The 27,178-nt window shown below is 44.5% G+C and overlaps 2 protein-coding genes across 3 annotated transcripts; both read left to right on the top strand.

Annotated features, from left to right (window-relative positions):
- Positions 1-438: 438 nt before the first annotated feature.
- Positions 439-13,090, top strand: sf1 (splicing factor 1). Of its 2 annotated transcripts, XM_026158343.1 has the most exons (12): positions 439-833; positions 1,335-1,466; positions 2,956-3,031; positions 6,357-6,509; positions 8,865-8,954; positions 9,054-9,237; positions 9,357-9,472; positions 9,640-9,747; positions 9,834-10,026; positions 10,101-10,332; positions 11,459-11,623; positions 12,023-13,090. In XM_026158343.1, exons 1-12 carry the CDS (start codon positions 572-574, stop codon positions 12,352-12,354), a joined length of 2,043 nt encoding a protein of 680 aa, XP_026014128.1. In that variant the 5' UTR covers positions 439-571; the 3' UTR covers positions 12,355-13,090. The 2 variants fall into 2 exon arrangements, with proteins under 2 accessions (XP_026014128.1, XP_026014138.1); XM_026158353.1 differs by lacking the exons at positions 439-833; positions 2,956-3,031 and having other exon boundaries at positions 1,394-1,466.
- Positions 13,091-14,143: 1,053 nt separating this feature from the next.
- Positions 14,144-26,731, top strand: LOC113015939 (glycogen phosphorylase, muscle form-like). Its single transcript, XM_026158323.1, has 20 exons — positions 14,144-14,536; positions 16,511-16,612; positions 17,144-17,222; positions 17,298-17,401; positions 17,853-17,984; positions 19,283-19,394; positions 19,478-19,560; positions 20,583-20,726; positions 20,839-20,931; positions 21,340-21,486; positions 21,645-21,808; positions 21,891-22,005; positions 22,077-22,178; positions 22,256-22,403; positions 22,494-22,552; positions 23,042-23,183; positions 23,347-23,554; positions 25,058-25,192; positions 25,372-25,438; positions 25,525-26,731. The coding sequence occupies exons 1-20, from the start codon at positions 14,294-14,296 to the stop codon at positions 25,672-25,674; spliced, it is 2,529 nt and encodes an 842-aa protein (XP_026014108.1). The 5' UTR covers positions 14,144-14,293; the 3' UTR covers positions 25,675-26,731.
- The last annotated feature ends 447 nt before the right edge of the window (positions 26,732-27,178 follow it).

Raw genomic sequence — 27,178 nt, 5'->3', positions numbered from 1 at the left:
GAGTACACATAATAAACTAGACTAGGTTAAAAACACCACTGCACTCTACAGGAAGTAGAAAGTAGAAGTTTTTCCGGAATATCCTGTGTAAGCCTCAGAGAGAGAGGCTGTACAGGAAAATCTCAGCAGTTTGTGAAACCGCAGCTCCCATTCAAAGTCTCTTAATCTTAATCACCTTTCTTCCCTACGCTGATGCTAGGTATGAATTTCAGGAGGTCGTCTACATGCATTAATGTACAGACTTGGAGCCGGTGAGCGTATAGACACGTTATATTTGCGATTTGTTGCCTGTTAACGAGGTATCAAAAATAGGAGATTGACATTTTTCAGCCAATCAATTTTTAGAATGACAGGCGCAGGGAGCATTGGTCTGACCAATAGGAATCTTTCTTACTGCGACGGCCCGTCCCACGTCCGAAGGATTAACCTTTGTGATTTTCTGTTGGGCGCCATTTTGATTGAAGTATTGTGTGAGAGCTAAAGCAGGAAGCACTTTGTCAGCTATTTGCACACATTTAAACTTGAGCTGACTGATCGCTCATACTGATTGAGCCATTTAAGTAATTCGAAAATGGCGACGGGAGCAAATGCAACTCCATTAGGGAAGTTGCACCCTAGTATTGGCGCTAAACGAGCCTTTGATGCCGGGCCTGGTGCGGGGAACGGGCTGATGCCAACACCGGGGCCGCCCGGGTCCTTTCCTTCTCTACAAGGCTTCCAGCCTTCGATGCCAAGCGCATCTTTTCCCCAGTCTCATCAGTTCAACCCGGGGACAAGTTTTTCGAGTCAAGCTCAACAGCAATCTGCTGCGGGGAGCGGAATGGCTAAACCTGGTAAGTTAAGCGAGCTTAAGCTAACTCCTGTAGCCCTCAACGCGGCGTTAGCGAGCTGAAGCTAACGACGTTAACCAACATGGGTGACGAGCCCTGGCCTGAACGGCATGGATAAGGAGCCGCTAAAGTTGGTTAGTAAACGATAGTGGTTGGTGTTTTTTGGTCTAGGTTGTCCTCTTCTGACCTGACGGTTTAGTTAACGAGGGTTAATAGTGAAGTCTGGCGAAACGACAGCTCTCTGCCTGACGGTATGTTTTATTGGTAACAGTGCATTGCCTCGCTTTCATACGTAAACCTCATCAAGGCCATCCATAACTGTCTTTTTCTAAATCGAAGCACATGAGAGAGGAGTAGCTGATAGAGCCCAAACGAGGAGTCACCACGTTGCCGTTCTCCTGCATTTAATCTCGAAATACACCGGCTCCATCAATGCCGTGAAGGGCGGTAGAGCTGGCGTGCATCATGTAATGTTTCACCGGCATGCTGTGTTTCTCGCGGTAGATTTCGGCCAGAAGAAGTCAAGAAAGAAGAGTCGTTGGAGCAGCGAGACGCCTGATCAGAAGACCGTCATACCGGGCATGCCCACCGTTATCCCACCCGGACTGACCCGGGATCAGGAGAGAGCATATATAGGTAAATATTGAGTTGGTGATAATGAAACATGTAGTTTCTTGTATTATGTGTCTAGGAAATTACTTGTTTGGGGTTTAAGTTTCCCTGCCAGTAATAATTTTATCCTGTTTGCTGAACTGCCAACAGTTAGAGCTTCTAAAGACACCCATTACACATTCTGGTTCCAGTATGTTTACTCTAACACGTGGGACATTTTGCTCCAGCTGTTGTCTTTTCTGAAGAGCAATGATTACTTTATGATTGAAAATGTTAAGTTGACTTCTTTGTAATGGAGGCTTAGTGGTGGTGCTGCATAGTGTTATAGTTTGCATACCATTGGCACCCATTAGCAAGAGGAGTAGATTGTTAAACACCACTGCTTGCAGATATCTGTCCTCAGCTGCAGGTCACTGCTCACTGTCTTGCCTGATTCCCTACACATCATCAGTTTTGTTCCTGTGCATGGAGGAGTTAGTTTATAATGTCCTAACATTGCTAAAGAATGCTGTTTATTTTGGTTTGAAGTGTGAGCAATGCTGCTTCAATGGCAAACGAATCCAGTGAGTTTAAAGAAGACAAATTGTTGTTTTTGTGGGCACTGCGAATTCAGAAATGCTTAAGGACTGTGTGCGCGCTCTGATTTTGGCCTGTCCCAAAAACATTGATCATAAAAAGTCCTTTTGAACCACACATGCCTTCCAGCAGCAGTGTAACACCAACATACTGCCTTCACAGGCCCTCAGCGGGTGTTCTGAAGCAGACCAATCCTTTTTTTGTCAAAAACTAACATCATTATTGATGTTGTGCACTCATTGGTAATGGTTGATCTTGGTATGTAAACATTCATTTGTGCCCACCCTCCGTCGTCACACTTGTTATTTTTCCTCATTCAGTAAAGCCCCAAAAACATTGTGAGGGAAGATTTAAAGATGAAGCACAAGTCACTGGCCCTTTATTATTCTTCTCAATAACCCAGACTAATAGTTTCAGTGCCAGTGAACGTGTGTTTGGTGTATTTCATCACAGCTTTCATAATGTGCATTAGATGACTGACTGATTTCATTGCCTTTGGAATGATCCCCTCAGTGTTAGATCTGTGGAGTGACTGCGACTGACTTTATAAAACCAAATAGCCAGCGTATCTTCAAATGTTTAAGATTTAAGCACTTTTCATGGAATTAATTAAAGAGTCTTTTATGCGGTAGGTATTATTAGGAGTCGTGGAGTTAACGGACACATTGATGTTCAGAAGACGTTAGACTTTTTCATGCTAAAGTAAACGACCTCTAGGACTTGCTGGTAATGTGTGCTTCTGATGATGTAATACTTTAGAGTCTTGCCAGATGTTTATTTGATCTTCCTTTTGTATTTAACAGACTCACCGTTTGTCTTTACCTCAGTAATGAATGAGATAGTGCTCCAATGTGCAGAGCATTGTCTCTCTGTTGTTATTGTGGTAATCAAATTTCTCTCCATCCTTGTTTTTCTTTCCTAACCTGAATTCTTCCAGTCCAACTGCAGATTGAAGACCTGACTCGTAAACTGCGTACAGGAGACCTGGGAATCCCTGTTAACCCTGAGGACAGGTCGGAAAAAGATTAAATCCACGAACAGTAACACTTTCTCTACCTTCTTGACTTTTTGGAAGACATGTTCAGAGTATATGTGGTTGTTAGCCTAAAACTTTAGTATTAGCTGAAGGATGTAGTTTAGTGAAGAACAGTGTTGTTTAGACAGTTTGAGTTCTTCACATTTCCATTTCCTGTTGCTAGAGGAGAATTGATATATATGAACGTTTTTCTAAAGACTGCTCCTCGTCCATCACCACTTAGTACACGTAACTACTAGTTTCAGCACTTCTCTATACATGCAGTGATTGTCTAGAATTGGTAATGATGCATTTTTAAAAGTAAATTAACATTTTCTTTGAGTAAACTGGAGAGTGATTAACGGAACTCCACTGTTACACTGTTTCCTGTAAAACAACACAAGTTTGAATGTTTTTACTCAAGATGGAGAAGCAGTGTTTGTAATTACACTGAAATGAAAGAATTGTAATAGAACGGACAGCCAAAAGCCAACCTTAGTAACATTTGAATAGTTGTTGGCGCAAACAGAAAGTTCCTTCTTGACAGGTGAAATATTTGTTTAACAAAAACACGAAATCAAAGTGCACATTGTGGCTGCTGCTGCTTTTTTGGAAACCAAGCTTTGACAAAGGTGTTTGCTCTGAGCTCAACAGCTGCCATCAGCACAGGAACACTGTAACATGTGCTTCACAGTACCGGAGAAGTGATCGAATGGTCCCTTTGATTTGTTTCTCTCACAGAAATCTGTACAAGCTTATGCGAATTGTTTCATTTGAATGAAATTACAACCACTGTTTTGATCTTGAGTTAAAAAAAAAAAAGGCCAACACATTCTCACTCCTCTCTCACCTTTCTATACATTTATAGATGGCTGTGCTTGTTTGCAACCTTTGGTTTCACATGTTACCAGGCTGACAAACTTTAGTGTTTTCCATCCTGATACAGATTGAAGCTAGCGTCCTCATAATGCTATTGCTAACGCTGGGTAGCTCATATATAAACTCGGTGATCCTCTCCTTCACGTTTTCAGGTAAAGGCAGTATTCCACATTAACTCGCTATAACTCAATAGCTCGTCAAAGTCTTCACTCTGTATATTTTCAACCTAATTGACAGCTGTAACTGTATTGTTAACAAAACAAACAAAAACAGTGGCTGCTCACTTTCTTGCAGCGCTCACCACAGGAGAGGAGCCACTGAATAATGCCCAACACCCTTTCTGATGCCGCCCTCCCACTTTTGAACTTTGTGCATTAGATGAGCGTATAAACCTCTACACTGTGGAGCTGCATATGTATTTAATTTCTATATTTTATACCCGAATACGAGTCAATACCATCACAGAGACTTTAGTGGTAGGTGTGTGTCCCTGTTACGCACACACCTGAAGGCCACATTAAAGAACACGAGGGTGAGGAGTGGTCACGTATTAAAAGCTATGAACCATTCAGAAGGGTTACTAGTTTGCTACTTATTAAGTTAATGTAAGTTTAGTAATGTAGCTAAGGTTTACATGACTGACACCAATCCCAAATATCTCTGATATTATTTTGAACTCAAACATCCGCACAAATGTTTGGAAAATGAGCTTTTCCTAGGTATTGTGTTTCATTCCTCAGTACACTGCAGCGAACATGTGCTGCAGGGCCAAAAAGCACATTAAATTATGACCTGCCTGAGGTGGGAGTGAGAATAAGTTGAAGGATTTTAAGGCTTTGAAAGCCAGCTTTCCATAGTCGACTATAAGCTCAGTCTTTAGAGCTGTCCTAACAAGGGTATCTAACTAGTCACTGCCAGACTCCTTCTATTGGATGCTTGGCAGTTTACTTAACACAGTCGTTGCCTCAAATTTAAAACTGTAGTATTTCTGCACACTGCTTATTCTGTGTCTGCAGTAGGGGCCTGTCTGGATATGTGAGTGCTATAATTCATGTGTAAAGATTTTCCTCTGACACAGGTTGGACTAGTGTACAAATAAGTTTGCATATTGATTTATTTCACATCTTAGGTTTGACTTGAATTGGCTTATTTTGAAAAGATGGGTACTAAATGCACACAAGCACCAAACTACTGCTTTGTCTTACTTTATTTCACATACTTATTTTGGTCCATTGTTGCCAGTGACTCAGCCCATGGCATGAAGCCTACTTGATTACATCCCAGTAATCCAACTGGGCTTTGTGTTGGAGTGAACGAGTGATCTATTGCTAGTCCTCTCTGGTTTTCCCCTAATGAGGCTGTGAACACTTCTGCCCAGGGAGGAGGAGGATATGCTCAGTTTTCCCTCTGGATTTTGAGGTCTGGAGGAAAACTGACACAAATGTATGTGTTCTTGGAAAGCCAATGGCTGCCTTAGAGTGTGAAGTTGACCTTTGCTAGGTAGCGTCCCGGTCACCTGTACACTGTATATAGTTTTTTTTAATCATAATCAGACATTTCCACAGCTGTCCAAAACTTGAATGCAGAGCTGCAGAAGCTTTAGAAATCACTTCCCAATCTAATGTGACCAACTTGGGAGGTGTTTCAGGTTGTCAGCGTTGGAAGTTTGAAGCGTAAAATGAAAATTTTTTTTCTCACTCGTCACGTGGACACATGTGGCTCTCTGATGGGAGAGCGTAGGAAAAGGTGGATATCTAATCTTAATTCCTTTTCTCTAACCCAAATTACCCCACATCAACCTAACCCTTTTTCAAGCACAGAGCCTCCTTAACGCAGTACCACAGGTTTTCAGCATCCAAGGGGAGGCACGGACCTCTTCCACCACGTCAGCACCAAGCAACTCTCACAGCCAGCGTTTCTGCTTAGGATTGCAAATTTTGCTTTGATTTGTTTTCTTGCCTCCAACTTTGCTTTCTTGTAGGCCAACAATCCTGTATGCAGGTTGAAGTTATGGCCGTGTATTTTATTTTTTCTTCTTGGTTGATGCCCCTCCAGATTATTTGTTTACTGCCACTATACAGCTTTGGTTGCTACGTTTTTCTTTTGTTTTCTTCTGGTTTTGTTTAAAAAAAATATTAATTTTTTGATGTCAGAATGGACTTCAGTCTTTGAAATGGCAGTGCAGAGTTCCTATATACTTTTCTTTTGTTTAAGTTTGCTGCTACTGCTGCACTGGCCATGAGTCAGAGTCCATCTGAGATTCTCTCAGTAGAAACAATTACAGTCTCAAAGTTTATTGTTGTTTTAAAGATTCACTGATTGAGATTCTTTTATTGTTAAAGTCTTAGTCAGCTGTAGGGAGCCTGTGTGATTGTTATTGGCAGAGCTTTGCTTGTAGGAGGGTGCTGATGATGTCTGTCTTGTCTTTTGTCTGCCGCTCTCAGGTCTCCTTCTCCTGAGCCCATCTACAACAGCGAGGGCAAGAGGTTAAACACCCGCGAGTATCGCACACGAAAGAAGCTCGAGGAGGAGCGACATGCACTTATCACTGAAATGGTTGGACTCAACCCTGACTTCAAGCCTCCTGCAGACTACAAGTATGATTATCTTTTTTTTTTCTTTCACCCCATTAACTGTATTTTAAATTTTTGTTTCATTTTGTGTTCGTTTATCTGATAAAATAAAAGGCTGGCGTTTTATCTGGGACGCCAGTTTGATGAGGGACAGAAAAACAACATGAAGCACGCGGTCTTTTAATGGGGGGCACTGGTGTGATTTTGGTAGAAAAAGTAAATAACAAATGACCAATTGACCGGATGGTTAAGCGTTGCTGTTAGTGTGAGTGTGTATCCCAAATAAGGTAACTGTTACTAACTGTTAACTGTTGGATTGAAGATGTTATAATGCCACCCTCGGTGTCTGTGATGGGAAATTGCAAACAGGGAAAGTTGATAAGTAGATGGATGAAGCTTTGCAAAAGCAGTGTTCTGCAGTCAGTTGGTGCAGAATTAGTGGTTGCATATAGACTGTGTCACAGGAAAGTTGCCTGAAACAATGTCTAGCCACACTCTCCACAGGTGTGTTGATGCTACCTGCAAAGGAACAAATGCGCTGATGTCGGCAAATTAATCTAACATTGCATGCATGTTGAATATTGCCTGTGGTGCAAATTGTTGCACATTTCAGCAGCAATTTGTGACAATTGGTCCTTAACAAATGTGAGGAAAAGTTTGGGTTAGCTCTTAAAAACACAAGCAGTACTTGGGTCGTATTTAACCCAAAATTACTTTTAGAGTAGTCCACTAGTCTCCCTCTCTGTAATCTACTAGCTTTTTATTCTCTGGGAACAATATGACATAATTAACAACTGAAGGAAAAAGGTTAGAGGGGGCACTGAGAGAAACAAAATATTTAATTTTCATCCATCCATCCATCCATCCATCCAAACGGTTAACTGGGTAATGTGTCCTCTGGGCCATGGGGCCGTTGGTAATGTCAGACCCTGATGGTTAGCTGAGCTAATCAGTCAGCCTTGTGTTTAGATGTTAAACTGCCTGGATCACAGTTTGCAGCTTGTGACACATTTTCCATGAGGATCTGTTTCTGCAGGTACAGCATTTTGTTCAAGCTGGGGAAATGATGTTCAGAGCAAGGATGTGTGAGTCTAGTGGACTAGATGACTAATTGTCACTAGGCTGCTGCAATTTGAGTATTTTTTACACAAATTCTTTGCTTCGATGCGTCGTATAAGACGGCTCTATAGCACGCCATTGTCTCCATGGATACACAAACAATTCACCACCAAATCACAAGAAGTGTCGCCTCACTGCGAGCGTTTCACCAACATTTGCAACTAAAAAAGGACCTGCGATACCAATGTATTTGGGAGCAGCATATGAATAAATAACGTGACAACATAAAGCCCACACAGTGTTCAGGCTGGCACAGTTTCGTATGGAGCTGGAGTCTGTTTACACACTGTGAAAAGCATAGAGGCGTCCTGTTACCGAGACGATGAGCTCAGGTAGCATGAAAGAAAACATGTTTCTAGTCTGAAACGGTGCTGCTGTTCCCATAATCACCATTAAACCTTTAGTGGGGAAACACTAGTGGGAGTCCTTCAGACTGTCAGAGCAGACGGTGGATGGAAGTCACTGCTGTGATAAAGCAGGACTTGAGCAGAACCGTAGTGTTCTAGCAGCAGCTCATTGTAAAGAAAGATAGCAGATACCTTTGGTTTTGTTCGTATTAGTAAACGCTGAAGCCTGGAAGCTCACTGATAAAACATTGTTTGTTTTTACTGGTCTACATCGTTATTAGTGCCATTAGCACAAATTTGAATCTATCGCCCACTGCTACCTCACAAACCATCTGAGTTCAGTGAACTCCTGTTAGGGTCAAGAATCTGATCTGGGATGTGGAGTGTTGGCCATTAGATGATGGGTACACTGTGGCCAGAGACATGCTGCCATTATTTTCCTTGTCTCTTATAGAACAGGACATCAACAGAAAGAAGAGTGGAGGTCTCTGTTAGTGCCAACAGTCTGATTGACTTAAGTAGTAATGTGTTCATTCGACATTACTACTGTGTTCTTTTCATCATTGTCATACGTTGTCATGTGCAGTCACGCGTGCAAACGAATGATGTGTCATCAGAAAGTGATTTTTATGCATTAATTGTCAGAATGAGAGCGTTTGACTGGTCAGTAACAGAATCATTTCAGTTTAGTTTTCTTCTTCAGTGGTCTCGGTCTAATCAGTGATTGGAGTCCATCTGCTTTGTGCTTTCATTTGTATCTTAATGATTCTGTGAAGAGTACAAACTTTCTTCCTGTAGAGCAGCCCTACTGCACATTGTGGGACTCTCCATGCTAACTGCTGATGATCTAAATACTGGATTGGCTCTTAGGACATTTAGAAAGCTAAATTCTTTACTTGTTTGTGTTCTCCAGGCCTCCAGCCACCAGAGTCAACGACAAAGTTATGATCCCTCAAGATGAATACCCTGAAATCAACTTTGTTGGTCTGCTCATTGGACCCCGGTAAGTTCGATGCCATCTTAAAGTCATGCAGTTTGACGTGCTTTCATACTGCAACTGAGGGGGGAAGAAAGAGTTTCTCACGTTTGTTTTTCCTCCCAGTGGTAATACATTGAAGAACATTGAGAAGGAGTGCTGTGCCAAGATTATGATCCGGGGGAAAGGGTCTGTGAAGGAGGGGAAGGTTGGTCGAAAAGATGGCCAGATGCTGCCAGGGGAGGACGAGCCTCTGCATGCCCTGGTCACTGCCAACACGATGGAGAACGTCAAGAAAGCTGTGGAGCAGGTTGGAGCACCTCCTGTTCATTATGTGAAGATGTTTAGCATCAGTTTGTTAAATGTAATGCATGTATACTTTGGGGAATATATACCGTGATATTAATGGTGTGAAATGTGTGTCCACAGATTCGTAACATTTTGAAACAAGGCATTGAGACGCCTGAGGATCAGAACGACCTAAGAAAAATGCAGCTCAGGGAGCTGGCCAGACTCAATGGCACACTGAGGGAAGACGACAACAGGTCTGTGACACTGCCCGGGCTTTGTGCACAATCACTCCTTATTTGTTATAACACGAGGAGCCACCTGGTCATTAAAGTACAGAATGAGCAAGAATAGAAATCAAGGATGGATTTGTTCCATTTCTGAAGTCTCCGGACACCATGCTTATTGTCTCTTGTATCCACAGGATTCTTCGTCCTTGGCAGAACTCTGAGCCACGCAGCATTACTAACACCACCCTCTGCACTAAATGTGGTGGAGCCGGCCATATCTCCTCAGATTGCAAGTACAGCAGGTGACGATGCGCTGAGTGTCCAAACTTGAGCTGAACTCCTGACTCCACTCGCCTGAATTGTGTAACGACGTGTGCTTCTTTCACAGCTCGTTCGCTGCACACAGAGCAACTGGTGGAGAGCCCCCTCAGTCAGCTCAAGACAAGGCTCGTATGGACAAGGAGTATCTGTCTCTCATGGCTGAGCTGGGGGAGGCCCCTGTCCCAACGTCAGCCGGAGGACACACCAGCACCCAGGGCGCACCTCGGGCTGCAGGCCCCAACAGCACCCAACCTCCACCGGTTAGTGGGGACGCACGTGGTTCTCTGTACTCGTCGTGTAGAGCTCTGTCTGAAATTCTCTGTGTGTTCAACAGAACCGGCCTCCGTGGATGAGTTCTGGTCCAGCCGAGAACAGGAACTTTCACGGCATGCCTGGGGGGCCCGGAGGGCCCGGTGGTCCTGGAGGACCTCACAGTTTTCCTCCTCCGATGCCCAGCATGGGAGGACCGCCTATGCCTCCCAACCCCAATGGCTTGCCTCCACCCTGGATGCAGCCCCCTCCTCCTCCCATGGGCCAGGGACCTGGACCGCATGGACACCCGATGGGTAAGAGCAGATCCAGACTACACAACAGTGTGTTTAGTGATGACATATGAACCCTGCTTCAGGTCCAAACTACTCTGCGTTCATTAGGGCTGTTGTGTATTTGACATGTTTTAATGCTTTGTATCTTGTCTCAGTTGTTCTCCTGACTGAAGTTTGGTCCGTTTACAGCATCCTGCCATGTGATTGCATTTGTCCCTAACCATCAGGAACCCTCATGTTTTATTGAGTGGAAAAAAGTTAGCGTTCATCCTCCAGCTTCACCGTGTTTATATTGTGCTAACAAAGCTGTGTCGCTAGCCACCACGTAGCACATCATTATATACCAGCTAGCCCAACTTCAGTAACCCTACAAATGTCACTGCTGTTTAGTTTTCTGTCTTTATTTATGTTGGAAGTGATAGCAGAGCTGTATGTTTGAGAGATTTATGAAAAACTTCAATCAGAACATGCTATATCATGTTTAGGTGGAAACTAGCGAGCTAACTTCCTGCTAACTTCTAACTTTGTTGAATTTAATAAATTCTGTTTTCGTGGATGCCTGGATGTTAAACTTAATAGTTACACCTGGTAAAGCAGCAACACTGATCATTTTATTAAAGATGAAAGAATTTAGACAGTTTGTAACTCTCAGTGATGCTGCAGTGTTAGTTTGTTTTTTGGGACCTGAAGCGGAGTTTGGGCCCAGACACAGCTAATGATGTCAGACTTAAGGTCCGGATACTGCCAACAAAAATCAGAGTGTATGGAGGATTAAATTCTGCATGGTGGTGATAACAGTACAGTTTGGGTAAAAGGCTAAGACCTGGTGATCCATACAGTGCCAGTGGCAGGGAGCTGGCACAGGCTGGACTCTCATGAAGGCTTTTAGATTTTTCAAGTCGAGTTACTGAGACGTCTCATGAAAGCTAATGAACTCTGTGTAAGATTCAGTTCACCTCCTGAGTTCTTTGTGTCGTACTTAAGTTGCTTTGAAGTGTGTTTTATTGTAAAGACTTTCCAATATTGAAGAGGTCAAACGCAAAAGAAGCGTCTGAGCGTCTGCTGTATTAGAAAAGGACCCAAAACTTTACTGTAGAAAATCTGCAAAATAGAAAAGAACCCCCAATCTTATGTGCTTTTGTTGTAGGTCTGCTGCCACCTCCAATGGGTATGATGCCACCTCCACCTCCTCCCCCAAGCAGCCAGCCACCGCCTCCCCCTTCAGGTCCTCTGCCACCTTGGCAACAGCAGGCTCCACCTCCCCCTCCAACCAGCAGCATGGCAACTAGCACACCACTGCCCTGGCAACAGAGTAAGAGCGCACAAAAGCTTTATTGAGAAAACTTTCAGTGGTTCAGCACACACACAGCTCTTTTATACGTCAGTGGTTTCAAAACTGGTTCCTGTGTACACTGAAACGAGAGATAGTGTGTTCACTGTGTAATCTATAACAAAACGGCTTCATTTTTTTGGTTTCTGGGGGGGGGCTGTCACCCAAAGACGAGTGTTGACCTCGGTGTGTTGATTTGACAGAGAGTTTATCACCGAATCAAACAGATAGGCAGTGCATATTTACAATATGTCTTTGTCCTTACACACACACAAAGACGTACTCACCGCACCTTATTCACAGATCTGTGGAGACTCTATGCATAAGGAGCCTTTATGTTTGCCTACAGTTCATTTCCATGTGTCCCCTGCTCTCTTACAGACACCACCACCACATCTAGCCCCGCCACCGGCACTCTGCCTCCATGGCAACAGCCCCAACAGCCTGCAGCCTCTGGAGCCCAGCCCCCACCACCCATGGGTACTCCGTCCATGGTGCCTCCTCCACCTGGGGTCCAGCCCCCACTGCCCCCGGGCGCTCCACCACCACCACCTCCACCTCCTCCAGGCTCCACGGGCGTGATGTATGCCCCACCACCACCTCCACCACCCATGGACCCCTCTAACTTTGTCACAATGATGGGGATGGGGGTACCGGGCATGCCCCCTTTTGGCATGCCTCCTGCCCCCCCCCCCCCCCCCCCCCAGAATTAAGTGTGGGTCAGAGGAATGGTCACCATGTACCCATAGACTGAAGTCTGTGCTCACAGAAATGTAACCAGTGCTTTATTTTTTATGGATCCATGATGTTGTGAACAGTGACAGGCTGTGATCGTTCACTCTGTAACTTAATTCCACTTCTTGTCGCTGTTTTTAACGTTTGTGTGGACACGGCGCTCGGCCCATGTGTACAGTGTCCCTCTCTGACTGCCATAGTTTGTTACATAAGTACAGTTATGACTCAGCCAGCCAGCACCAGGTTTAATGTATGTGAAGACTTGCCTGTCATTGGCTTTAATATATCAGAGTTCAGCTTGCATGATCCATTCAGACAGCTCATTCTGTTTAAAGTGACACATTTCTACTCTGACCTGCTCCCCATCTTCGCTTTGAGCTGGACAAGATGAATATTTTTGTATGCAACATAGGAAGTGTACCTTAGTTGCGTAAAACCTTTGTAGTACTAAGATTGTTTTCCAGGGATTCCTGTGGTTTTCATTTTCTTCTTTGGCCTGGGTCTTGGCGGTGACACCGAGTTTTGTGCCCCCTGCACTAATCGACTGCTCAGAAGATCCTCGTTCATGTATCTCTGCTGTGATTAGACGCTGTGTGCAGTGTTAGTGTTGCTTCTGTTTGACTTATCTGTGTAGAAAATTGTTCATTTCTGGAGTCCACCGTGTAATGTTAGCCTGAATTAATGTTGGTTTCATATTAAACTGATCCATGTCAACTTGTTGTTTCTCCTTTTATGGATGTCAGCCCTTTGTGTCAGAAAGAAAGCTAGCTTTTCTTTCCCCCGAGAGGAGACCCTGTTGGCCACTTCATTAAAGTGTTACATAATGTGGTCTGCTTAAAAGAACATGGCCTTAAAAATGCCGTGCAGCTCGTGTCCCCATGCTGAAGCAACTTTCTTTAAACAGCCTAAATCTATGTTCAGAAAAATTAGCTTCAGAGTTACTTGATTGCCAACATGTACCAGTTGATAGTACATGTTGGCTTGTAAAATCCTGACTATGACCGTGCTGTGCAATAGTCTCCCCACACATATCCTAAGTGTTACTGTCAGTCTATGAAGTCTAGGTTGGGTCAGCTCTGAATAAATATCAGAAATGTTGACAGGATTACAGATGAGTACAAAGGATTGGACTGTGGTGTTTTACTCAAAGAGAGATCTGTCATCTGAACTATTCAAAGTTTAAACCATGTAATCTAAATTTAATCGTTTTTCATTTGTAATCTGTGCCATTTGGGTAATTTATAATTGATTATTTCATATTACATGTAAACCGTTTTACTGTGGGTCACGTGATGAGATTAGCCTGAAGATTTGAAGGTGATGTTTCCCACTACCTGACCTTGGGCCGAGTTTTCTCTGTGGATTCGTCAGTACTTGTTCAGTTCAGACACTGAATTTAGACTCAAATTTCTTCTTGGTTTGAATGCTTTAAACCAGGGGCAGAAAGATCAATGTGCTCAAAGACGCACCAAATATTTTATTCTCATTGTGCGACTGAAGTTAAGTGGTTCGAATCCACTTAACGGCTACCCTGAGGTACCCCTGAGCAAGGGTCAGGGTCTGTGGAGTTTGCATAGAACTGCTACATATTCTATCCATGTGCGTCTCAGTGAGGCACGGTTAAGTCAAAGTAGCCACATTTACACTGGAAGTTAGAACAAGTATTGTTTACAGAGTTTCGTGGAGTACCCGAACAGTAAGACGAAAGTCTTCCAAGTCGCTGATTGGCCACCTGATGATACTGAGTTTTATTTTGAAACTGTCGACCGGAAAAGCTGTTTGGCTGTTCCGTCCTGACGCTCTCAGCTGTACGTGACATATTAAAGAGGCTGGAGCATCGCTAGGCTCCGGCTGTGTGTTCAACGCAGAGCCGAAGAAGAGCAACGACGCGTCGGGTCACACTCCGGGAGCACAGAGATGGCCAAGCCGCTGACAGACCAAGACAGGAGGAAGCAGATCTCGGTGCGGGGCCTGGCCGGGGTGGAGAACGTTGCGGACCTAAAAACTAACTTCAACCGGCACCTCCATTTCACCCTGGTCAAGGATCGGAATGTGGCCACCAAACGGGACTACTACTTCGCCTTGGCAAACACGGTCCGAGATCACCTGGTGGGCCGCTGGATCCGAACGCAGCAGCATTACTACGAGAAGGACCCCAAAGTAAGCAACCGGGTGCACTGCAGTCGAGCACAGCTGATCGGAGGCCTGGGGGAAGGGAGGGGATGCGGGTTCGTGATGCGGATGTCAGCAGTGATGGCTGCGGCTTGTAACAGCGTTGCTCTTCGTATCCATTTATAGTCACGTTCGCTCTGACCGTGAGTCGTGTGTGTGTGTGTGTGTGTGTGTGTGTGTGTGTGTGTGTGTGTGTCCCGGCAGCTCCGCTCTTATGAGATGTTACGCAACGTCATCCGCAGCTGTCTCACCTTCACCTGACCTCTGCTGTACCTCGCTCACTCATGTGCGTCCACACGGGCGGGCTTGGGGCCAACCAGACATAGCTCACGTAAACGCATGTCCGCCATCCATCTCTCCACCCCCTCTCCTCTCACCAAAGCGCAAAATGACCTAAAGGCCTTGAGCAGGCAGCGAGAACTGAGCCCTCAGAGCTGCTGCATAGCCCCTTTTGCATTAGTACCCACTCTGATCAGCGCGCCACTGTTTTATTACCTACTGGGCTGGGGTTCCTTGAGGAGGGGGCTGCCCTCACGGGCTCACAGCTCTGATAACTGCGTCACTAAGACTGCATACCACTGCCACGGCCCGAGACCCCGCTGTGCTCCAGCCTGGCTGTTCAGACGGCTATGTCTTGTCCTCCTCCAGCTTATTGACCGGTGTTGTGCCAAAAAGTGATTGTCTGCCAAAAACTGATTTCCGGTATTTGCCAAAAACTGATTGCTCGTATTTAAACTGCTATAAGTAACTTGTTGGCCTATAATATGTGAAACATATGTCAAATTCATCCCTCATGGATGACACAAAGTCATATTGAGCCACAAACAACATTCGTGTAACAAGGTAGAAGCCGCAATCAGTTTTTGGCAGCGACTTTTATATAACCTTTATTTATGCAGTTAAAAAAATCTCATTAACATTAAAAATGTCTTTTGTAAGAGTAAGACAGCAGAAATGGCAGCAAATATTACAATAGTTCTGTAAAAATATTTTAAGTGGGGATAAAGGACCGGATTGGTTATAATGTGAGTACAATAACACAGAGTTATAAAGATACTTGAAAAAACAGATAATCTTTTAATTCTATATATTACCCCTTTGTAAACGCTGTTCACCGAAGTCTATTTACCAACATACGTAAAGATATTACACATAAAAAATACACAGAAACATTGGAAATCACTTTTTGGCACAACACCGGCTTTCAGGGAGGCCTTCATAGTCAAAAGATGCTGATCTGCTGTGCATAAAAGTATGAAGTGATTCTTTTCAAAGCATGTAAAATGTTAGATGATGATGATTCGTTGAATTTTCAGTAAAGAAGTTCTGGTTCTCTGGAACTGGAGGTTCAGGGTGAGCATTGCATTCAGCTGCTGCACTCTGGTGACTTTTCCTGTGACCGTGTGGCGTGGTGCACTTGGAACAGCTGTCACATTTCTATACACTGAGTCAATGTGCTGCTGACTCTCAGCACTCTTAAAGTGGTGCTCAGTTAGACGTCAGACGTGGAGGTCAGTGTTAGACGATACATATGCTGTGACAAAGAACGAAGGAGCCATGCCAGTGTGACCTACCCTGCTGACCTCTGCATGTCTCAGTCACTTCGGTCTACACATGCTTCTCATGCTGGAGCCGTATCAGAATGTCAGAAGCTTTGTTCTCTGTACCAGACTTGTAATGCTGCTTCTCTGAAGTGAAACGGTGTCATTGCCTGCAGTTGCTCTGCTGCTGTCTTGTCCTAGAGATCACGTGGCCGGGCCATGGGGCGCATACTGTGTGCTTTATTGTCAATAACCTGACTCTGTTTCAGAGTTTCATCCAGTCATATTTGTGTTGTTGCCTTTGGAAATATTTTTGCATACAGATGTAAAAGTGCAATAACTGAAAGGAAATTCAAACTACCAGCAGCTCAGGATCAGGTGGAAGTGGAATAAAAAGCCATTTTGCTCTGTTTTCTTGCAGCGCGTCTACTACCTCTCCTTGGAGTTTTACATGGGCCGTACTCTGCAGAACACCATGGTGAACCTGGCCTTGGAGAATGCCTGCGATGAAGCCACATACCAGGTGAGGGTAATACAGCACGCTTCCAACAGAAACAAAATCAAATCAACCCACACTGATGCAGAGAGGCTTCCACATCCTCAAGCAATGGCTGAATAAAGTGAGAGGGATGACCAGAGATATTATAGATTTGTAATTAGTTTTTACTTTTATTTTGACTTCCTGTTTTTAATTCAGTTTAGTTTCAGTGAGTTCATGAATGAATCTTTAGTGTTAATGAATTTTTTATTAATTTAAATTTGAAGGAAAAAAAAATTGAAGATGTCGTTTTACAAGATCCCGCAAAAGTTTTTAAGTCCATGCACTTCCAGGTCAGTCTGAGACCTTGGAAACAACCATAGCAATGAGAGACGCACTTGCGGGAGACACTCACAGATTTTTAGTTGGAGCTTGGCTTTACTGTCAATAACACTCAGCCAGACAGTGAAGCTCTAATGTTCATTGCCGTTAACGTGGGAGGAGTGATTAACAGCTCTGTCCTGCAGTACTCACAGCTGATCCACACCTTACTGTGCGTGTGCTCATGTTCTTTAGCTGGGTTTGGACATGGAGGAGCTGCAGGACATTGAAGAAGATGCTGGCCTAGGCAATGGAGGCCTTGGACGCCTGGCTGGTGAGCTCCTGATTGGCTGCTGACAAATGGTGATGTGAAGCACAGCCGTGTCTAACAGCGCTCCCGTTTCCACAGCTTGTTTCCTGGACTCCATGGCCTCTCTGGGTCTGGCTGCTTATGGATATGGCATCCGGTATGAGTTCGGCATTTTCAACCAGAAAATTGTCAGTGGCTGGCAGGTATGTTCACCCGGTGCTGTGTATGCACTTAAAGCACCTTTGCACTACAGTCATACTGAATAAGATTAGCCAGACAAAAGCGCCCTCTGTGATGGTAGCAGAGGGTGTTGCATGATGGACCCGTCACAGTTTGTTTACACAAGATATGGGTGATGCTGATTAAAAGGAGCATTAATAGGATTATTAGGAGGATTATTCGGAGCACAGAACGTGGCAAAGTGAGAGAATTTGATGGACCGTCTGTTCACTCTGTAGTCTTAGTGGAAATGGAGTTATAGTCAGAGTACCGTCTTGAAACTCCAGTGTTTGTTGTGTTTGGACAGGACGGTCTGCTGATGTAGTTTTTGTCATATAAGCAGCATATAAGTGCTCAAATATGAGACTTTTAAGGACTTTTTTTTCATATTTTAACTAGTTTTAAACAGGAAGATGCCATCTGGTATTTCCACAGGTGGAAGAAGCCGATGACTGGCTGCGTTATGGGAATCCCTGGGAGAAGGCTCGGCCCGAGTACATGCGCCCTGTCCACTTCTATGGCCGCGTGGAGCACACAGCTGATGGAGTGAAGTGGGTTGACACGCAGGTTGGTACCAGGTCGTTACTGTATACTCTTAATAGAAAGTACTGAGACTGTCACATTTTCTTTGACACCTCTAATTGTGCATGCTACTACTACTATTATTATTGGGTAACAAAGACTACAGTTTAACGAGGATACGGGGTAAAGACAAACCCCTCAACTTGCTGTAATTATCTAATACACGCGTTTTTTGGTTATAGTAGTTTAAAAAATTGAGTTAAACAGTGGCTGGATCAGGTTAAATGCACTGGGACTGTATGCATTAGTAACATTTGCATGCAGCAGGTCAGTCCTGTGTCTCTAGTGTCTGTCTGTAGTCTCTCTCAGGGGTCGAGGGGGAGGGAGAGCAGATCCTCTGTTAATCGTAAGGTTGGTGCTTCAGTCAGCATGCCAAAGATCCTTGGGCAAGATACTAACCCCAAGTTTCTCTCCGATGTATACATCACAGTGTGAAGTAGCACTTTTGTAGAAACACATAGAAAAAAAGTGCTGGTTTGAATGAGGTGAGTAATAAAGTACCTGGAGTGCTCGGGTAGAGTAGAAACATGCTACATAAGAACCAGTGCAGGTGCCATTTAGTTGCACAGCTGTTATACAGTTGAAAGGTTGGTAATGTTGTGTGAAGCAGGACTTTTTCCCACAGTGCCAAATCACACATTTGTGCATTTGTATTGTAAGATGAAGACCTTATGATAATACAGAGAGAACGGCAACAGTCAGAAAACTCGCTGTGAGCAAGCTCTTGGTGACGATGAGAAGGAAAAACATCTTTTTAAAGTAAGAACCCTGCGTCTGAACCAGGCTCAGTGAGGGGCGTCAGTCTGCCCAGTGATTTGGGGAAAGTGGGACAAAGATGCACCGTAATCTTCAGATGTGGTTACACTCATGGCAGTAGTAATGACCATGGCAGTAGAAGAATGCAGGGTGGAGAGAGTCCCGTCACTTGTTCTCTGCATCAGAGAAGGTTGAATGCAAACAACAGTAACAGATATGAATGCTTTCTGGTAGCTTCCAGCTCAGTATCTGTGCCTCGGGAATATGTGAAGGATTAGAGAGTTCAGCTCTTCATGTCTCCCCGATGAACACCTCAGTTTGCCTGAAGATGTCTGAACCCAGGAACCTTGCACTGTGGTATTCCCTCACATTCCCTGTAATGGTACCTGGGACGGATGATTTGTATTTGCCCTGCAGCCCCATCTCAGTCTAGTTGGCTTGTCCTGTGGTCTGTGACATCATCCCTGACAGTAAATCAGCAGACTGTAGTTTAAACACTCAGAAATGATGAAGTGTGTGTGTTCCAGGTGGTTCTGGCTCTTCCCTATGACACTCCAGTCCCCGGCTACAGAAACAACATAGTTAATACGATGAGGCTGTGGTCTGCAAAGGCGCCCTGTGACTTTAACCTGAAAGACTGTGAGTACTGCACTCTGCTCACATCACTCTGTGAAAAGTAGAACCAGCAGACATGGACTGCTCTTCTTGCTGTTGTCCCACAGTTAATGTTGGAGGCTACATTCAAGCTGTGCTCGATAGAAACCTCGCTGAGAACATCTCCAGAGTGCTCTACCCCAACGACAATGTGAGTGGATTTACAGCTGCACTTCTTATTTATTTGAACCTTTACTTCGTTCACATGAACTAGTGGATGGTGCTGTGCGTGACATTGAGAGTATTTGCTCATCTGCTTTCACACACGTATGAACTTCAGCGACATCCCATTCTTAATCCCTAAAGTGTAATATGATGTCAGCCCACCCTCTGCTGCTATAACAGCTCCAACTCTTCTAGCTTTCCTCAAGGTTCAGGAGTGTGTTTATCCCTGTGCCAGGTGACATTTTTCCTTATCTGTCCAGTGTTTTTAAAAGTTAAGATTGACCAAACTCCTGCAATGATTGCATTTGGGACTTGGAAATAAGCACAGGGTCTGCAAAGGGCACAAAAACGTCTCTTAGTGCAGAGGTTCCCGAAGTGTGGGGCCCACCTCTTAGGGGGGGGGCTAAGCCATTGCAGGGGGGAGGGGCACGGTATGAAAGAAAAAAAAAAAAAAAAAGGAACGCTTGGACGCTGTTAGCATAATGGACAGGTTTTTGACGGGGCTCCCACACAAACGCAAAGCAGGAAATGAAGCATCGCTGAATATGTTTCCAAACCAACTTCATTCTAAGCCAAAGACTAGAAAATATTGTGAAGCATATCTTCCCTTTGGTTTTACCTCCACAAGTGCCGAGGTAGGTCTCCCCTGCAGAATTGGTTTTCCCTGCGTCAGGAGCAGCGCTAGGCTCTCCAAATCACGGACAAACAGTATCCCACATTCTTGATTTTTAGTTCACGAACACTTGTTGTAATGACCAACTACTCCTGACATTTTGGAGATGTTAGGTCTTTATACAGTAAAGTTGCAGTGAGATACAAATAATATCAGGCCGTTCCTGCCACGATTTGTTCCCTTGGTTCAAATCACGGACTAACCTGATGATTTCCTCCTCCTGAGCTGCTCTCTTTTTCTGTGCTTCTTCCATAATAATGTCAGCGGGTGTACCGGCAGCAGATTGATTGTAAGCATTGAACTCTGGTGTAACAGCTCTTCATACTCTCCTTCAGTTCTTTGAAGGGAAGGAGCTGCGTCTGAAGCAGGAATACTTTGTCGTAGCTGCAACTCTTCAGGACATCATCCGTCGATTCAAAGCCTCAAAGTTTGGCTCCACAGAGTTTGTGCGGTTAGATCTTTCCACACTGCCAGACAAGGTGAGCTTGCTGTCATTCTGTGTTATTTGCTTCTCTTTTGTTTTTTACTTTCTCTTATTGATTTCTCCTAAAACTGATGATCATGAGTTTTCTGTTTTCTCTCCATGTGCAGGTGGCCATCCAGCTGAATGACACCCACCCTGCTCTGGCCATTCCTGAACTGATGAGGCTGCTGGTGGACATTGAGAAAGTGCCCTGGGAGAAGGTATCACATCGCAAACTCTTAACTTTTCCATCCAGTGTGCATCTGTAGTGAGTCTGTGGGACCCTAATGGTGTATTCAAGACTTCAAACTGAGCTGGAGACCATAAAGTCACTGGGAAAACGTTTAATGAGCTCTGCAAATAAGAAGTAGGTGCATTAGGAGTCGCTACCTGCCATTAAAACAGATGCAGTTTTCAGACTCTGGCTACGCTGATCAGCCCATATTTTATAGACGTTCTAGGATTCTTCGACCGGGATTCAGTCTCATTGTTTGTTTGTGTCCTTAGTGCTAACCTCAAACCAAGTCACTGATCAGCTAAAAAAGTGCTTTCACATTGGTTCACATTTTCTTTAGCACAGTTTCTTAAATGCTAACCTAGCTGCCTGTGGCTCTGGCCTCTGTGTCTAGGCCTGGGACATTGTGATCCGAACCTGTGCCTACACCAACCACACCGTGCTGCCTGAGGCACTGGAGCGCTGGCCCGTGGACCTCTTCCAAAACCTGCTGCCTCGACACCTCGACATCATTTACGAGATCAACAGGAGGCACCTGGAGGTATGAGGGGAGGATGTAATATTGGAGCTTTTCAGGCAATAAGGTGCCTGAAAAGCTTTGTGAGCAGAGAAAATGTGGTTCGTTCTTGAAGAATGAAACATTTTGTTTTATACGCACAGCGGTGAGTAATCTCAGAGTGTTTATCTTCACTCCTTCAGCGCATCTCGAAGCTTTACCCAGGGGACACTGACCGCATATGTAGAATGTCCCTGATTGAGGAAGGAGATGTGAAGAAAATCAACATGGCTCATCTTTGTATTGTGGGCTCTCACGCAGTCAACGGAGTGGCCCGTATCCACTCAGATATCATCAAAAACACTGTGTAAGGAAACCTGTAGGAATCTAGCTGCATAACATGTTACAAAGATGTTTGGAAGTTTCTCTGACTGGTGTTCCACGTTCAGGTTCAAGGATTTTTACGAGGTTGACCCTCAGAAGTTTCAGAACAAGACCAACGGTATCACCCCCAGGCGCTGGCTGGTCATGTGCAACCCCGGTCTGGCTGAGGTCATCGCTGAGGTGGGTTAGTTATTTGTGAACGTTGTAAGTCTTTGTAGAGATCTTGCCTAACTCACCTGCTTAACCTCCAGAAAATTGGAGAGGATTACATCCGTGACCTGGACCAGCTGAAGAAGCTTCTGGACTTTGTGAATGATGACGCTTTCATCCGGGACGTAGCCAAAATCAAACAAGTGAGAGCTTAAAATGCCAAAAGTAAAATGCACTCTGTTTGCGTGCTTCTTTTTACACCCTCTGTCTGAACTTTCAGGAGAACAAGATGAAGTTTGCAGCGCATCTTGAAGCGCACTACAAGGTGAAGATCAACCCCAGCTCCATGTTTGATGTGCAGGTGAAGAGGATCCACGAGTATAAAAGGCAGCTACTCAACTGCCTGCATATCATCACACTGTACAACCGTGGGTGCTGCTGAGCTTTAACTCTGAATCCAGACTTGTCTTCTGTTTAACAAACAAACAAGCAAACAAACAGTCTTTCTCTCTGATCAGGCATTAAGAACGAGCCCAACAAGCAGTGGACACCCAGAACGATCATGATTGGAGGAAAGGTGAGCAGCAATATTCCTAAAAGTTTAATGTGGTCAGAAGAAAGCCTGTCATGGAAGCAGTTTATTCCCACACCCACTGCACTTCACACTACATCAAATCCAGCCTTATCTAGTATGTGTCTGGGCCACTTTGACACAGCCAGTCATAAACATGGCTGTCCATCTGTCTGCACATGGATGTTGTTGCATCAGAGAAGCTGCTTGTAGACATCTGTCTCACCAAGCAGGACCTTTCTTCTTCTTCTACACTAACCTCATTCAGTAGTGTTTATTCACCTGTAGTTTATATACTGCTGTGACAGGACAGGCTATGAAACTGTGATGATTTAGAAGCACCTCTGGAGGAAAATTGAGCATGATTGAGTTGAGCTGCACGTCTTGGACGAGTTGAAGCTAGCTGTTAGCCACTACGAATTTAACACCTGTTTTTGAACTTTGAGGGTGTGGTGAGCCTCTTGGTTTCCCAGCATGTGCCTTCTGCGTTTCTAGGCTGCTCCAGGATACCACACTGCCAAGATGATCATCAAGCTGATCACGTCCATCGGAGATATCGTTAATAATGACCCCGTGGTGGGAGATCGCCTTAAAGTCATCTTCCTGGAGAACTACCGCGTCACACTGGCTGAGAAGAGTAATAAGTTTTTGACTGTGTCTTACTGTAAATAAGTGATGTATAATATCACTTATTTACACTACAGCTGGATAAACCTGATCTTTTATGTTGGGTCATTCTCTGTTGGGACAGTAGCACATAAAGCTGACTCCACTGTATTCCGTGTGTCTCCTCTGTGCAGTCATCCCTGCGGCTGACCTGTCTGAGCAGATTTCCACAGCAGGTACTGAGGCCTCGGGCACAGGGAACATGAAGTTCATGCTGAATGGCGCCCTCACCATTGGCACCATGGATGGTGCCAACGTGGAAATGGCAGAGGAGGCTGGAGAGGAGAATCTGTTCATCTTTGGTATGAGGGTGCACGATGTGGAGGCTCTGGACAAGAAGGGGTGAGTTTTAAAATGGTCTTGGTTCAGAGGTGTGCGTGCGTGCGTGCGTGCGTGTGTGTGTACACATCCACAACATCAGGGATAAGTGAGATGCTTGGCTACAACAACCAAAAGGAGACTAGAGGCCAAGATCTAGGTAGCATAGAGGGATGTTAGCCAACTTCAGTTGCAGAAAGGTAACTAAGAAGTACAGCAAAGTGTCCATACCTGAGGCCTTGGAAACAGCTGCTAAAGATTCACAGCCTTGGCCAGCCGCTTGAAGAAGTATACCTGACAAACAATATGAGAACAGCACCACCGAGGCTGGGGGCTTTTTTTCCATAGGCGAGCGGAGCAATACTGGAAGAGCATATGGGAGAAAGATGCAATGCTCAGCAGCCAGTGGATCTAAGAGCAAGTAGTTACTTTATTGCTTAGTTACTTTTTTTTAATAACATGATACACAACCCGAGTATAAGGCAACAGACCTTTCAGCCCATTTCTATTTTTTCTGCATAATCCATCATATTAAACTGAATCAAATGAAAAAGTCTCTTTAAAACTTGTTTTATTAGTTTATTAGTTATCTTTTAACTTTATGCATCAAGTAAAAATGTAATTATATGCAACAATCTTTGACTGGAAGAAATGTGTTTAACATTTAAACCTATTTCCTGCATAATCCAGCAGATAAAATAATGTTTTGGGTTTCTACTCTTTCAAATAGATGCGAGTAAAAACAGCAGAAAATAAATAAAATCAAAGACTCAGCAGCTCTTAAATCTATTGTCACCTGTTTAGCTGGAGTGGGGTGGGTGGAGGTTTGCCCACAGCTGTCCTGTCAGTGGGAGGATCCGGGGGTTTCTGTGTGAATGTCACATTCCCGTGGCAGCGTGCTCGCTGCTCGCTCAGAGTTGAAGTTTAATTTTTCGCTGTAGAAAGAAGTTTTCTTCCCACACAGCGTGAACAGCAGACGCTGATGTTTTTGTCACTTTTTACAGAATCAAACTCAAAGTAATGTGATTACTTCCACGCTTTAATCGTTGCTTGGTCGTGCTCTCTCTGCACTCCATATTATCCATTGTTGATCTCCACACGTCTGTTGCTGCCACGGACGTCTTACGCTCGAAGATGTGGAGGGTGGAGGAAACGGTGGTCTCAGTGGTAATCGGAGCACTCGGTGCGGTGACTCCCAAGTTAGGCGAGTAGCTCCAGCAGATCCCGGGAACAACATCGGAGATCTCTGTCCAGAAGAGCGCAGTCCTGGGAACAGCTAAGATACTGTGCAGGAGCCTCGAGCTCCCAGGCCTCTGCTCAACTAGTTAGCTAAAGTAACTTAACCATGTAACGGCAGCTGAACAGTATCATCACATAATAATAAAACCGAAAAGTATTTTCCACCTGGGATGTTGTGCTTTTTAAAGCCCTGCTTTACCACCATGGAAACCACAGGAGTAACTTCCATCCACTGTCTGCTCTGTCCTGTGGAGCACAGCTAGCATCTCTGTGTTTTTCTGTCCTCAGCTACGACGCCGTGTCCTACTATAACCGTGTCCCCGAGCTGAAGCAGGCAGTGGACCAGATAGCAGGAGGCTTCTTCAGCCCCAGCCAGCCTGGCCTCTTCAAAGACCTCGTGAACATGCTGATGCACCATGACAGGTGAGCGCACGGTGGTCCCTAAACTCACGAGTGAGTACTTTGCATTCTAACTCACACTGTAGGCTCCAGTGATGTCGTGTCATTGCTGAGCAAACATGTGACTGACTTTCCCAGGCGTTAGACACGAGCTGAAGAGTGAACAATGCAGCTCACTGTTGAAACATTTTTATGTCCTGCAGGTTCAAGGTGTTTGCTGACTACGAAGACTACATCAGATGTCAGGAGAGAGTCAGCGCGCTCTACAAGGTATGCTCTGCTGCTAGTGAGGTCATGTACACAAGTATTGTCCAATAAATGACACCTGGCCTGTGACGCCTTCTCTATGTTAACAGAACCCTAAAGAGTGGACCAAGATGGTGATTCACAACATTGCTGGCTGTGGAAAATTCTCCAGTGACCGCACCATTTCTGAGTATGCCCGGGAAATCTGGGGAATGGAGCCCAGTCTGGAGAAGATCGCTGCTCCGGATGCCCCTCGCTAAACCAAACTACCTTCGTCCGTAGCTCAGCACGTGGTACGGCAGCCAGAGACGAACCCTGTAGCTTCTCACTGTGCACTGTGGCATTATTTCTTTACAGTAACGATCCCTGTACAACCTCAACCACTTCCAGTTCACCCTGTGCTAACTGGAGCTGAAATGGTCCACTGTGGATGTGTGACAAATTAAAGGAAAAAGCAGAACCTGCGACTCCCCAACTGAGGGCTGTGGAGGTATTTTGCCTCCATGGGTTTGATCCACTTTTCTCTTTTTAAGGGGAAAGATTGTTGATCCTGAAAAGAGAGGGAATGTGTTTTAGAAGTATGGTCTGCCATTAGTCCATTTCCAGAGAGTGGGAATCAGTGCCAAGGATTAAGGCTGTTGGCGTCCCCTTAATAAATTATTTCATCACTTGTTTTTCCTTTAACTTGTTACATGTCTTTATTTTTCTTTCTTCACCAGTAGCATCTGTACCACTTGTACAAGTACTACTAGGCACTGAGCTGTTTTATGTAAAGTGTAAACTGTAGGACACATAACAAGTACTGTTCATTTTATTATTTTTACTAGTAGTACTTGTACTCCACTAACCGCAGATTATGAGAAAACTGGGAATGTGTTTGGTCACTACAGGATAATTGAGGCCTGTCTTTAACAAGAGCTAGACTACATTCCCTCCTTCCAAAAGCCAGCATAACTGCAGATAAGCCCGAGTCCTGTCACTGTTCCTGACCAGTCACGTCTTCCATGGAAGAGTGTAGCCTCCCAGCAGTACTGTAACTAAAAAGCATGTACCCGTGTTTCAGCACATGACTATTTCACGTTCACTGTCCAACTGCTTGTCCAGTGTTGTACGATGTTAGCTGAATGTATTTGTGTGTTTTATTATAGTTGAAGTTTGGTAGCTGTGACATCCTGTCAGCATGTGTTGTCTTTGTGCTGTAGTCTGTTAGACATTGATGGTGCCTACTCTTTGCATACCTCTCTGGAATATGTGTGTACTCTCAGCTGTATTTGTGTGTAACATAGAAGAGTGATATTAAAAAGCATTTATAATCAACCTTTTTGACTCCTGGAGTTAATGTGTAATTCTGTTTGAAGAACGATTGGAGCAAAAATGAGGAGAAAGGAAAACGATGCATTCAAGGAAAATGTTCCAACATCTGTGAAGGGACCAGCATTTAAAAGTGAAAACACACACACACACACACACACTTTATCCTTTCATGCAATTCACACAATTTTCTGACTAAATCAACGACCAACTCCAATACTCTATTAGTTTATTTTGGTTTTCTCTTTTTCATTCCAAAGTGAGGAAGTTTGTCTTTTACAGCACAGTCAGCTTTTCCCTATTTTCTGAAATTCTGATATATGTTGGTCTTCCATGGTCTCTTGTGTTCTGGGGGCCTCTGGATGTCTGGAGTTTTGATCTCCTCCATACCCGCTTCACACCCTGGAGGACGGGGCTGTGGCCCCCCCACACTCCCTAGCAGATCATTACATG

This window comes from Astatotilapia calliptera, chromosome 3, assembly GCF_900246225.1.
Source record: "Astatotilapia calliptera chromosome 3, fAstCal1.2, whole genome shotgun sequence".
Classification (NCBI taxonomy): domain Eukaryota; kingdom Metazoa; phylum Chordata; class Actinopteri; order Cichliformes; family Cichlidae; genus Astatotilapia; species Astatotilapia calliptera.
Note: the sequence above shows the minus strand (reverse complement) of the source record. Positions and strands in the feature narration are given on the sequence as shown.

What these genes read in the sequence shown, in the direction of transcription:
- sf1 (XM_026158343.1), top strand. Translation starts at nt 572, where the DNA reads ATGGCGACGGGAGCAAATGCAACTCCATTAGGGAAGTTGCACCCTAGT. An exon ending in GAGCGGAATGGCTAAACCTG is followed by an intron (nt 834 to 1,334) that starts GTAAGTTAAGCG and finishes TTCTCGCGGTAG; the next exon opens with ATTTCGGCCAGAAGAAGTCA. An exon ending in ACAGCACCCAACCTCCACCG is followed by an intron (nt 10,027 to 10,100) that starts GTTAGTGGGGAC and finishes TGTGTTCAACAG; the next exon opens with AACCGGCCTCCGTGGATGAG.
- LOC113015939 (XM_026158323.1), top strand. Translation starts at nt 14,294, where the DNA reads ATGGCCAAGCCGCTGACAGACCAAGACAGGAGGAAGCAGATCTCGGTG. An exon ending in GATATCATCAAAAACACTGT is followed by an intron (nt 21,809 to 21,890) that starts GTAAGGAAACCT and finishes TTCCACGTTCAG; the next exon opens with GTTCAAGGATTTTTACGAGG. An exon ending in CGTCACACTGGCTGAGAAGA is followed by an intron (nt 23,184 to 23,346) that starts GTAATAAGTTTT and finishes TCCTCTGTGCAG; the next exon opens with TCATCCCTGCGGCTGACCTG.